This window comes from Cyprinodon variegatus, unplaced genomic scaffold (genome assembly GCF_000732505.1).
Source record: "Cyprinodon variegatus isolate N-32 unplaced genomic scaffold, C_variegatus-1.0 Scaffold966, whole genome shotgun sequence".
NCBI classification, from domain to species: Eukaryota; Metazoa; Chordata; class Actinopteri; order Cyprinodontiformes; family Cyprinodontidae; genus Cyprinodon; species Cyprinodon variegatus.
In genome coordinates, this window is record NW_015151419.1 from 69808 (window position 1) to 84092 (window position 14285).

At 37.4% G+C, this 14285-nt stretch overlaps 1 protein-coding gene across 1 annotated transcript; it reads right to left on the bottom strand.

Annotated features, from left to right (window-relative positions):
* Positions 1-598: 598 nt before the first annotated feature.
* On the bottom strand, positions 599-10752 carry LOC107100393 (rho-related GTP-binding protein RhoA-C). Its single transcript, XM_015398854.1, has 5 exons — positions 10697-10752; positions 8777-8932; positions 4153-4273; positions 3936-4066; positions 599-2439 (listed from the first exon to the last, which is right to left on the bottom strand). Exons 2-5 carry the CDS (start codon positions 8930-8932, stop codon positions 2266-2268), a joined length of 582 nt encoding a protein of 193 aa, XP_015254340.1. The 5' UTR covers positions 10697-10752; the 3' UTR covers positions 599-2265.
* Positions 10753-14285: the final 3533 nt, after the last annotated feature.

Sequence of the window (14285 nt, forward strand, 5' to 3'; positions counted from 1 at the left end):
GGACTCCATTTGTAAGGGCTATGCAAGTGATCAAAAATGGAAACTTGCCTTATAAATCAAAATTGTGCCCCCTAAAATAAGTATATTGCATCTAAATAAGAAAATGGAGATAAAAAAAAATCTTATTTAACTGCTAAAGCCTTATTCATATGAGTATTTTTCTTACCTACTGAAATAAGTTGCAAATATCACCTTTTCAGGAACATTTTACTTTAAGTTATTTTTTTGCTTGGTAAAATGCAGATAGGAATTGTGACAATGTAAGATTTTTAAATGTTACAAACAAAAGTAAACCTCCCTAATCATTCTTTTGTTTAAACGTTAATCGCAGCAGAGGAGGAAAGGTTCATATCAGACAACCCCCCCACATCTGTTCAGCATTTTTTCATGAATCGCTCTTTTAAACAATTAAACTGACATAGAACCAGTCGACGTCTCCTGCCTGAAGGAAGCAGATCCTACTCATGGTAGAGAACACAGGTTGACTCAGACAGGAAGCTGGTCCTTGCCTTTACGCCATTTTTTTAGAAGACAGCTCTGTGCTACACTCCACTTGATATTACATTATTAAAATAGCATAAGACAATGAACAACAGTATATTTCTCTGTAGACTTTATTACCTTTAAAATACATTAAAAATTGCAGACGTTTCAAGAAAGGTTTGTGTATAAAGGAATAATTGTCTTACAAATCCTTGAGGAGCTGTGTGCATTTCAGAATTCACCATCAAATGTTTCCAGAATGAACACGACACTGACCTAAAGTTTGATAAAATACAAGCCAAGCCAGTAGAATATCACATAAGGTAACAGAAAACACACAAGAAGGTGAGTTAGCTTGCAGACAGGAAAGGCGTTACGTTCAAATCAGCGATGATTTCAAATAAACAGAGAACTACAGTACATAGATGTGTCTCAGTGCCTCAGTATAATGGATCGCTTAACAGCAGGACATATGACTCCGCAGACATGTTGACTTATTTTCTGTTTACTAGTTTTTTAGGGTTTTCTTCCAGCAAAGAAAATGAAAAGCCCAACATGAACCCGACTGTAAGGAAAAAGCTGAGAACAGTTTCTGCAGGAAGACTGTAGAGACACATTTTACCGAAAGCACTGAAACATCAGCTCAACATGGAACATGGAGACCTCCGTTTTACCAACATCTGGCACTCCTTCCCACAATTAAAAACCTTAGGAATCTTCTCCTTTAATATTCAATTAATTTTACTTTTCAAGCAAAATAAACACGTTAATATGAGTTAGATGACATCTGCTTTACTACAGATGTGTTTAAATGCAGAAAAAGCGGAGAAATATTGAAAAGCTGTCACTACACAGTTCAGAGTATGTGCTTCACTAGTTTTGCTGTATTCATTATTTCCCCTTTTTATGGAAATATACACACATAAATATCTCAGTAACAATCAAAGGGTATGTGTGACTCACTGGAATGATTTCACATGGTTGTTTTTTCCCTAATCTTAGACTGTGCCACATATTGGCTGCTTTTGTGGAAAATTCTAGTAAGAATCAAATTCTGGTAGAAAAAATGAACCTGAAATTTGCACTAAACTAAATAAGATTTTGGGTGAAAAACGCTGAACTGATCAAAGGGCTTTAATCCAGATTCTTTAAAATTCCCTAAGCAGCCACCCTTTCTGTAATCTCTAACATGGATTTGATCAATAGTAATCCAGATTTTCTACTTTTCCTGGCAAAGGTTTTTGTTTTCTTCAGAGATCCTGTTGGATCAGGACATTTATTAAACATCTATAACATAAATCATCTCATACTCTGCAGTCTACTAGAGTAGAAACATATATTTTGTAACTGCGTAGCCAGAATAATTTCCACCTATTTAACAGACTCAAACTTAAAGCCTGAATTCAGACCATCAAATACAGCTTCATACTAGACGAGCTGCGGTCCAGATAAAAAAAACCTGCAGTAGGAATAATATGAAATGAAGCCATTAGATCAGGTGTGGGTGTAATGTTGACCTTCTTTTTTGATGCTTTAATTCGTAATAAGATTCATTAATTTTTAATGAATCCTTATGTTTAAGATATTAGCTTATATCTAAATATATAACCTTAAATGTCTAATTCTCCCTTTTTCTTGGTTAATTTTCCCTTTGGCTGTCATTGAAATATGTTTTACTCATTGCAGTTACACAGAATTGAAATTTAGCCTGCTGTGATGAAAAAGCGGACCCAGAAGGAATGCCTGGCCTTTCCGTTCCCACCATGAACTCCAATGGCTGCCCTATAGCAGAGTGCAGCCGCTCTTCCTGCCTCTTCTCTTGGCCTGCAGCGCCGCTCTGGTGGCCATCTCAAAAACCTCCCTCACACCATCTTTTGTCTTGGCTGAGCATTCCAGGTAACCGAAAGCATTGATCCGGTTAGCCATGTCCCTTCCCTCCTCTGACTTCACCGGTTCCTGATTGGACAAAACATGAAGAAAAACAAAATTAGATTCAATTAGGAACTCAGTAAAATAATCACCCAGTATGTTATGCTTATTCCTACATGATGAACAATAAAAAGATGAATCTGGGTTCCCCTTTGTACAAAGCAGAGCTTAACCATCGTTAGAGTAAGACCCAACAAGTGAGAGATATACAAGATAGTACCACAGTAAAAAAATAATGAGGCTGCTTTATCCCTTTCAATCTTTTCTTAAAAAATGGAAAATAAAACATAGATTTGAATAATAAAACAAATATATGTGCGAAGAAACATCAGTAATTACTGAACCCTGTAAAAAGATTTCACATTAAGCTTTATTTTCATTTTAACTTGCAGGCACCGCCGCGCAGACACAGGCTGTGGCTGAACGTCCACCCTAATCCCTAAATCCCACAATCACTATGTAAAGCGGGACTATATAGTGAACTTGATTAGGAACTCAGTTAACTGGTCGTTCGGTCAGATGATTACTACTTTTCGCTCCCAATTGGTCAAGTATGGTGCCTGCTACATTTCTAATTTATCGCTGCTACAACAGATCACATGATGTTTTGTGAGGAGAGCACTTCCAAAGCAATATGGAATATACCAGCTCGTCTAGTGACCATGGATGATCACTTCTATTCAGGGTGTATTGTGGGAAATTTCGAGTCCACCACTTTTTCATCTAATAGACCAGAGCTCACGGCTTAGCGGACCACGGTCTGGATCCAGACCCACCTGCTGGCTAATCCAGACCCAACCTGATTTAAAACATTTAGAAATTACTGCATGTTGCCCGACGACTGTCTAAACTAAACTTCACTTGCGCCGCTTCACCTGTTCGTATGGTAAAAATGGTCTTCTAGCTCCAGCCTATTCTGTTCACCCAGATTTAGAACCAAACATGGAGAAGCAGCATTTAGTTCATATGCTCCACTTATCTGCAACAAACTCCCAGAAGACTGGAAAAGAGTTGAAAGCCTGAGTCCTTTGTAGTCAAGGTTAAAAACCCTGTTTGTTTAGATGAGCCTTTGACTCTAGAAGTTAAACTGTTAACTGAGGAATCATTACTTTCGGGTTGTGTCCAAAATGTTTTATTTTCTTCTCTAATTGCTTTTTTTTTTTTTACTTGCCAATTATAATTGTATTTGTTTTACAAATGTTTTGCTTTCAGATTTCTTCTATTTGTTACCTGATTATTGTAAAGAACTTTTTTGAACTGAAGAACTAAATTGTCCTTGTAATGAAAGAGAAAATCCTATTGTGTGTTTGGTGACATTATTTTGCTGCCTACGGTATTTCTCTTTTTGTGTGAAAACACTTCAATCATTTTCACGTTGTATGGAATACCTTTTGTTTCCAGGTTTAAATGGATTTAAAAATCGTTAGAAATCTTAATGAAGTGGATCATTCCTTTAGAATTTAGAACAACTTAAACTTAGGAAAACTTGTAAAGAACCGTTATGATCTGCATGTTTTACTGACCTGCTTCATCTTGGCTAACTCTCTGCGGGTGTGATCATCATTTCGCAGGTCTTTCTTATTTCCTACCAGGATTATGGGCACATTGGGACAGAAGTGCTTCACCTCTGGAGTCCATTTCTCAGGAATGTTCTCTATTTGAGGAGTAAGATCAATGTGATTTATTAGGGGTTAGAAAAAATATATATACTTTTTTAAAAACAAATGAAGGTAGATTTACCTAAGCTGTCAGGGCTGTCAATGGAGAAGCACATGAGAATAACATCGGTGTCCGGATATGAGAGAGGTCTGAGGCGGTCGTAGTCCTCCTGACCCGCAGTGTCCCACAGAGCCAGCTCCACCTGAAACAAAATATCAAATAAGGGACTGTTTTTACAAAGCCTAACGGGATGTTAAAAGTGTCTGGTTCAACTGCCAAAAGATTTTTAAATCAGATAGAATATCTCTCATCTAGCCCCTCTTACAACATACTTTCTTTAATTTACATGTTTTATGCGTGCCTTTCAATAAACTGAAAGATCCTAACAAGGAAAGTCAGTCTAAATTCAAACGACCTTAGGGGGCGATGTAGAGTTCACTGGAACTGCAGGATGAATTAGAAGTAAACAATGCAAAAACAGTAACAGCAGAGAACGCAGAGATCATGATATCCTCGGGATGATCTCCAGTTGTTTGTCTGGTGTGAGAAATGTGTTGTTTACCTTCATCTAAACAGAATAACAACATGTAGAGGATAAAGCATGACTACATTTCTGCACAGAATGTATTCAATGATGGTGGGAATAAGGACTTTTCTCAGTCAGATTTAAAGGTAAATCTCACATACAGAGTTCTGATAGTTCTCTCATGACTCCTTCATTGCACTGCAGTAAAAAAGTGTTTTTTGGTAGCATACAGACCCCAGTCACAGCTCCATTCCACGTAAAAGAACCAACATGGCTGAGTATAGTTGGGTTTAAGGGTGTACGAACAAAGCCAAACGGTAAAGAGAAAAGTCCATTATATGGAAAATGGCCTGTACTTATATAACGCTTTTTCAAGTCAGAGGACTTGATCCAAGCGCTTTACACTACATTCAGTCATTCACACACTATTGGTGGCAAGCTACACTGTAGCCACAGCTGCCCAGGAGCTCACTGACAGAAGCAAGGCTGTCGTACACTATCGCCACCAGGCCCGCTGACCACCATCAGTAGGCAATGCGGGTGAAGTGTCTTGCTCAAGTACACAATGATACTGAAAGTCTGAGGTTGAACCGACAACCCATCCAAAGTCACTGCTGCCTACGGATATATATATACTGATAAACAGAGGTGAATGTGAGCAAACTTTCCATGGAAGCATCAACCAGTGTAGCTGGCAATAAAAGGAGGAAACATAAGCCATCCAATATGCCATGGATTTGTTCTAATCGCTTCATCCTCTGCTTCTGTCTCCTTGAACCCAAGTCGGCCGCTCACACTGAGCCTGGTTCTAGAAGTTTCTTCCGGGAGTTTTTCCTCTCCACTGTCGCTACAAGCATGCTAAGTGTGAGGGATTGCCTTTGCTTCAATGACTCGCAGCAGACGTCTGTTTTTTTTTTTTTTTTGATAGAAAACTTTGTGTAGGTGATTTTGCTCTAGGGTTGAAGGATTGGAAGGCACAGTTGGTGTTTATCACTGCAGCAATAAACACCAACTGTGCTTAAACGGTGTTCTGGAGTTCTAGAGTGTTGACCAGAACACCACTTAGGCCAGGATTAAACTCAGGACCCGACGTTAGGATAAGGTTCGGCAGATGAAATAATGAAGAGACAAGCCAGGACCCCTTTAACTGTTCTGTATTCCAAACTGTATTACAGATCCTGATTCAATTGTACATGTGTGTTACGGTTTATCTGGGTAATGGTGTTTGGTTTCCGTTTCAGCTACCGAACTTCTCCAGCAGATATCAACAACACTGGTTACGACAATGACGTCATCACTGCCCTAACTACAGTGTGCTCTATGGGACAAAATTAATGCTAAACAAAAAAGAGTAGTCCTCAACATTAAAGTTAAACTACTTAAGAGTCTTTTGAACACTTTGGCTACGTTCACACTGCAGGCCTTGATGCTCAATTCCGATTTTTTTGTGAAATCCGATTTTTTTTGCGTTGCCGTTCACATTTCCAAATATATGTGACTGGTATTTGATCTCCTGTGTGAACAGCAGACAAACAAAGCAAATGTCCCACATCCGCAGTAAAGGACGCAATGACGTCACAGGTCAGCGTGCTCTGTGTTTACAGAAGTAAACGTGGATGGTAGTGACGGAGCGCATCTACCGATCTTTCCCAACCAAAAAAAACAATCTTTTTAAGTCTGGTAAACATAAATATTGCTCTCCGCATCATCGTCCACCATGGTTGTTGTTTTTCTTGCCGCTTCTTCATAGCAAGACCCAGAATAGTGACCTTTGTCGCAAAAAACAACAAGGGACAAAGAGCGCAGTTTATCAATCTCCTTGAAAAAAAATAACTTCAGGAGAAAAATCTGATTTAGTAAAGTTGTGATCCTCTTTGAGCCAAACAAAAACAAAAATAACGAGGGGCAGACAGACCAGGTAAGTGCAGCATATCTCTCCCCTTTTTATGAATAAAAAGAAATAAAAACTTGGATAAACTTCCCTTTTCTTCCTCAGTCAGCATAGAAACCATTCCACTGTGTTTATTGCTGTGTTTTTCTTTTCTTTAGACCAAGATCTCATTTAATTTTAATATATTCATATGAACATCCTGGATCTGATCTGGTTTGAGATGCTGCACTCGTTAGGTGGGGCTTTGCTTTCTGGATCGTGCCGGTCGGTTTTCACCTTTTCATAATCTGTCCAAGTCAAATGTGGGAAATTGTCATAAAATTACAAGTAAATAAAGTTGAAAAATAACAAGAATGAAGTCATCATACCACAAACCGTTTCAGAAAGAAAGCTTCGAGCTCCGACCAGTAGGGGTGTAAATCACACCCATCATGGCAATTCCATTCAGTATGAATTTCCTGACCCAACGATTCGATTATTTTCGATTATTCATGAATACACTACGATACGATTAGATCCGATTGTTTTTTTGTTTACCTTACAGGCTAGACAATGTTTCAAATTTGAAATAAATCAATGAAAGCTGTAATATAGTTATGTCTTTTAACTGAGAAACAAAAACAAATAACAAAAGTAGCAAAGCGGTCCTCCACCTAGGCCTATGAAAAACTCATTCCCTGAGAAGTAATAATGCTTCTATGTTTACGCGAGTGTGTGTGCAAGCAGAAAGAGGGTTGTGGCTAAAGGAAGCGAGGTAGGAGGGCAGAATAGGTTTAGCGCCACGCAGCGCAGGAGTCAGATTTTCATCCAGGAGCAAATTAATAAATATAAACATGAATCGATATTCTTGCAGACGTGTCGATGCATCAGATCATCAGCTGTTGGAATCGATGCATCGATACAGAACAATTATTATATACACCCCTACCAAACAGCAGATGACAGCCGACCAGCTCCACCAAACAGCAACCTGAGTCCACTTTGACATACTGCCCAGTTTGATGCTGGTGCTAAAAGACTAAATATTTCCTTATTTGTCAAACTGATGCCAAAGTATAACTTATAACTATAACAAGATGCTCGACATTCCTCATTTTAGGAAAGAAAATATTTCATAAAAGAGTTGTCATAAAATACAACTTTATTCTAGTAATTTTATCACTTTATTCTCGTTGCAACTTTACTCTTTAAATTCTATGACTTTATTTTCATTGTATTACGACTTTATTCTAGAAATAAAAGAAAAAGAAATCTCTATCCTGGCCCTGATACTCCGTCGTATTTAGAAGATATGAGGCTGGGTGAATTTTTAGTAAAACAGGAGGGTGGATAGGATATTTTGACAGCTGCTTATATTCCACCATCTGCTGTTGCCAACACTGCATGTGATGTCATCACCTTAGTTCTTGTTAAGCCCCAAATATGACACCCTAATGTGTTTTGGCAATGTGTGGGGATTTTAACCCTGCCCCACTCTCTGTTACACTTCAAATGTTTTCAGAGATTTTCAGCCGTTCTACCAGAGGAAACAAATGCTGGATTTGTTTTATGCAAATGACACTATGCAAGACCTCCTCTTAGCAAATCAGATCAAACCCTTGTTCTTTTCTGCTTGGCATATAAACGCCTTGCTCAGAGATAACCAATAATGAAGAGAAGTGTAAGGAGATAGTCACAGCTTTGTTTTTAGGCTACAGAATGGGATGCAAATGCAAAGTACATCTATGGCATGACCTGAGACTTCAAGTACAATTTAGATTCCTGTCATCTGCAGAAATACTCAGATGAGCCAGCAGTCAGTGGGGTGTATCAAATATAGAAGAGAATTTGGGCAAAGAGAGATGGGGGAACAGTTTGTGACATGGTGCGGAAAACATGAGAAAATGGGGAAAAAAACATGATTTCCATCACCGGAGGAGAAGGTGGTAAAGTATAAATATCTCTGGACAGGATATGCTGGTGGTTAGGGCATTGCACCTGGGTACTAGAGGTTCTGAGTTCGAGCCCCACTCCCACAGACTGCCCACTGCTACCCAAGGGGATGGGTTAGATGCAGAGAGCCCATTTTGTTGCTTTGTACTTGTGACAGTGTAATGACAATGAAGTTGAAGTCTATTCTATTCGATGTGCAACATAGAACTTGCCTCCAAGTAAGGCCAAACACTACAATAACTCTTAGAAAAAAAGGATATAAGATACAGCAACTTCTAGTTTCCCTTTGGGATTAATCAAGTATTTTGAAAAATAACACAGAATAATTCGACCACATCTGGAAAAAAGGAGCTCACCTGTTTACCATCGACCTCAATATCTGCAACATAGTTCTCAAACACAGTGGGAACGTAGACTTCAGGGAACTGATCTTTGCTGAACACTATGAGGAGACATGTCTTCCCACAAGCTCCATCACCTACTATCACCAGTTTCTTTCTGATTGCAGCCATCTGTAAGACAGGGATTTAAAGATGGTTATTATTACCAAGAGTATCATCCCCACCAAAGTTAAAAAAGGTACATAGAAGACACATTCCTTTGACTGAAACATAACTACCATAAAGGGCTCTGTATACTCCGGCAGCAGTGTGTCGCAGTTAGCTTGTCGCAGATATTTTTGATTTAAGTCCAATTTTGAAGCGTGGTCTGCGCTCTGTTATTCCACGCCACAACGCAAGAGGGGCAATCACGAACTAGCAAGGTTTGTGGGTGTGGGCATATCTGCTTTAACTGCAACACACACGCAGACGACCTAGTTTCTGAGCATAAACCAGGCTCAAGGGTCAGGGTTAAAAAAAAAACAAGTTAAATTGACCTGATGAGTAAAAAACAAACAAGAACCTATTTTACATAATCGAGGATCTGAAAAAAATATTTTTGCCTAAACTTATGGTTTAACTATATTGGCTTAACAAAAATGGAATTTAACCTGAATGTATTGCTGTTTAAAGGCAGAACATCCTCTATTTCCAGTTGTAAAGATATTCCTTCAATTACGCCTCTGACCTTTGGTTTTCAGTGTAGACTGATCTACATAGATTACTCCAGAAGTTAAGCTTTTTATACAATAGTTGTTCCTGTTTTTACAGAGCAACTAGTTCCTGACGTTTGACAGGGAGTTTTTCCTCTCCACTGTCGCTGCAGGCATGCTTAGTGTGAGGGATAGCCTTCAAGTTAATGAGACCATGCAATCAACTGGTTTTCCTTAGATAGAAAACATTGAATCAGTTTGACGGTATGATCTGGTGCCTTGAGATGACATGTGTTATGAATTAGCAGCATATAAATAAACTAAATGAATTGACCTACAGCCACAATCTTGATCTAATTTAATTCATTTTCTGATATTGTTACCATGCAAGCCTTTGGAAATCTCTAACTAAGGAGGGAAAAAATTCATAGAAAATGAGGATTTGAGAGATCCATAATTTTAGAAAACCAGGAGAAACTTAAAGCACTTAAAAGAGCCACAGGTTTTCTATGGCTAAAGGGGGAACACAAAATCATCAGATCTGTGACATTAGAAATATATATTTGAAGTAAAATGCAGCAATCATGGCTGCTACTAATATGTGAAAAAGGAATTTCAACTGCACGAAAACAAAGTCTTAAGACAATTTACAAACACGTTTTCCTTAAAAAATAAGTTAAGCTGGTGGAAATGTATATAATTCTGAAAATTACTCTGTGAATGTAAAGCCAATTCAAGTCAATGGCAGTTTCTCTGTTAGGCCTACTGGATATATGAGCTCTAATAGGTTTGACAATCGAGCTGTAGTTATAATTTTTTGCAAAAATAATTAACCAGTTTTTAATATTGACCAATTAAGCCGTTTTGCGCAACAAAAACGAATCAATCACTCTTTTAATCGATGCTTCTCTATTGTATTGTCTCTATTTAAAAGGACAAGATGAACTTACAGCTTCCATTAAAGTGAAAAGTTTTAACAAACCTGAATCCGACTAAAACTTTTGTTAATATTTCTGAAATATGCTCTTTACGGAAGTGTCAGGCAATCACAAGAAGCTAACTGTGTTAGCCTGTTAACTTTGAATAGTTGTTCGTGGGATGTTGACCTTTTCCTGAAGCGAAAACAAGCAAACTTAAACGCATCTGAGACCAGATAATGACCCGATATACAACGAGTCTGGGCGAAGAGCGTTTCTGATCTGTTAATTATGAAGAATTCGATGGTTTTAGGTGAGATACTCGCCTTTCTGTAGTTTTCCTGTTGGACACAACAGTCCCGCCCCGGTGACTGCGTAATGAAATGCCCCGCCCATAACCTGGACCCCGAACCAATGGCACACAAGGAAATCTGAAGTGACAGGTGTATTTACCAATCATGAGCATTAATTCGCAGCAGCAAGTTTTTCCTCTATCCAAACGACATTTATATTATTTTTACACTCAAACCTTTTCGCTTCCGTACTAAAACTGAGGGTAGATTTTACTATTTGAGATTAACATCTGGAAGCCTTAAAGTGTTGTACTGACATTGTAAATCACAGCAGTTTGTGGTATACTGGAGTGCAAACTAAATCTAAACGTTCAGGTTAGTCTTACATTGAACTAAATCTAGATTAGATTAGATTAGATTAGATTAGATTAGATTAGATTAGATTAGATTAGATTAAATGCGAGTTATTTAATAAAAAAGCAAAATGCTGCTTAATATCTTATCATGGTTTAGGAGAATCAGAATAATTAAACAAATCTATTTAATATGACCCAGAATGACCAACTGATATAAACTTTATGGTCAAATAACTAATTTAACAAACTCTTCATCTTGTGCAATGTTGCCAGGTATAGGATATTTCATACTACAATGACTGATTGCTAACCTCTAAAGTCCCTTGATGTGACACAGTTCGACTCCATCATATGGCCAAGTTGATTCATTAACAATAACTCAATTATCATGTTTACATGCAATAGTCACATGTCAGTTGTGCTGTTATTCATCACATTGAGATATAATCTGCCCTGCAGATATTATGCCTTGCTGCAATCTTCTGTACACATGTTTTTAAGTTGCTGGTGCAATGATTCCTCATTTGGTGTCCTGCACTCCTAACCCTGCACGTTTTTTTGGGCCATCATCACTAGACCTTGCTGACTTGTCTCAGTAGACAAGTCAGGTTGCTATTTAGGTGTTTGGAAAAAGGAACCTAAGGCCAACTCCACTGACTGCTCAGTGTCAGGGTTTTTCATGTCTAACATAAATATTACCCTTGAGGTTTAAGATAGATAAAGGGGTGAAGGAAGCTATGACTGTCAAAGCAGAGGAGGTCTTCGCTTTAACGTCTGTCTCTGTCATTAAAGGGAATTGTTGGCCTGGCTGAATAGGCGAGGTCTTCTGTTCCCCTGTAAAGGGATGGGGGTTGCGATTATAGCGGGAAGGGATAGCGCTTTTCAGTAGCAAGACAATTCAAAATGCTGTACATGAGAAAAAAAGAAAAGCACATTGAAGTGGCATAGAAGCAACATAAATAATTAAAGAGAATATAAGTGAAAACAAGATAAAATGATAGAAAAAGGGAATATCGCTCTGAAAACCTAGCTAGTTATATTTAGATAGCACTGTCAAAGGCCGCACTAAACAAGAACATTTTTAATCTTAACTTCAAGCAACTTAGATTTTTAGCATTTTGACACTTTTCTTTATGTTTATTTCAGATTAGTGAGATCTAAACACTGCTTTTCCATGGTTGGTTCTACTTCTAGGTATACAAAGTAGATTTATGGCAGAAGTCCTAAGAGGTCTGGGTGGTTGATTCACTGACAATGGAATGTGTTTTGGAGCTAAGCCATTTAGTTATAAGGTACTAATAAAGTATTTCAAAGTCTATAACCTGAGCTATAAAAAGCCAATTGTAGGACCTTATAGGTAGGGTAATGTGCTCCACTTTCTTAGTTTTAGTGAGGCAGCAGAGTTCTAGATCAGCTTCAGCTCTCTGATCGAGTTTTAGCAGAAACAAACAGCTTAAATTCTTGGAATTCCTGCTGATTTTGAGACAGCCATTCCTAAGAAGGAAAAAAATTATTTCAACTACCAAAAATGAAATCTGAGTTAAGATTAGCCTGCTTCTTTTCCTCCTTTCTCAACAGGAGCTTTTTCCTGTCTTCCCTTGTCCTTAACATGTAGGTAAAGTGTTCAGCCTTAAACCTAACAGCTTGATCCTTTCATTGATAGTCCAAGATGCTGTGGTGTTTCTCTAATGTTGTTGAACTGGACAGCACCTCGAAGCTTGAATTTGTTTATCCTTGGAATAAGGTAGTTCTTTCACAGACCCCATGAAGGAATTATTCATGGATTCAGGATTATTTCCTTCAGAAGAAATGAAGGAAATAATCATCTCTACATCATTTCAGTTTGTGCTGCTCTAAAATTAAATTAACTTGATGAAAGTTTCAACAATTCCACAAAGCATTTGTTTTTATTAAGAGCTATTCACTTTAGATTGTTTTTAATTTTCTCCTAATTTAAAATGATTAGTTAATTATTAGTAACATTAACCAGACCTGGGGGATATTTAATTTGGTTGATTGTGAGTGTATTAGGGTTAATCAGCTGTCGACCTTGGTACAAATTTAAATAAAGAAGTCTGTCTGAGAAATGGGAGGTGCTTTATTGGGAAGAAATCAATGTTTAATATATGTTCCAGTCATTGCATTATTTATGGTTTTAATATTGGCAGATTTTGTGAAAACTGTAACTCCATACATATAAGTGGCATTATGCAATTCTGATTAATCCGTCAGGATGGATAAAAGTGTTTATGCGTTTAAAGAGTAGTAATAATAATTTACCAGCACCTGCTTTCCACAAGTTCACAAGTTAAAGCAGAGCAGTATATATGCAGGTCCATCACAGGACCAATATATCCAGATACAACAAAGAAAAATGTATGGAAAATAAACAATACAAAATAATAATGTATCAAAAAATAATTCAACATACTTATAACTATAATGAATTTTACCATTTAATAATTTTATATAAATTCAAAATATTTTAATCATTTTTATCAGATGATTTAAAATTAGACTTAACAAATATGAAAACTAAATTCATAAATTTATCAAAATGGGTATAACATGGGTATAATACTAAAACCTTTCTCTCAGTGGAAGCGAGAATTACCAATAAAGTGATTAGTTTAAGCTGTTTTTTTTAACCATTCTACTAATTTTATTCTATGGAAACACTATATATAGGGTTGCTTGCAAGTCCATTCTATCTAAACTTGACAGTCTGTACAATTCCACCGTCAGGTTTGCCATAAATGCTCCTTTCATTACACACCACTGCGTGCTGTATTCATCTGTCAACTGGCCCTCCCTTCACAAAATTAACTAGTTCATCTTTATTTACAAGACCCTTCTCGGCCGTAACTACCTTCTTTAGGTCACCTGCTGCAGCCAAAGCCTGTCACGTACAACACCTGTCACTTCATCTACAGTTACTTATTCCCAAAATCAGCACTACTTTTGATCTTATTTCTTTCCACTCTGCAAAATAATATGCTCTGCAAAATATTCTTGAACTAGATAGACTAATGTCAATTTCATACTTCAAAACAATTATATCATCCTTGTTCACAGATACTTGCAGCTGCCTCTCTACATAGTTGTGTTTGGGTTTTCTGTTGTGTTTTAAATTGTATTTTATATATGTATTATTAATGTATGGAATTTATTTGAGCCCTACCTCCATTTTAATAAGTGGTTACTTCACTTGTCATTGTAAATAAGAACTTGTTCCTAATGAAAAATAAAGGAATAATAATTTTTTT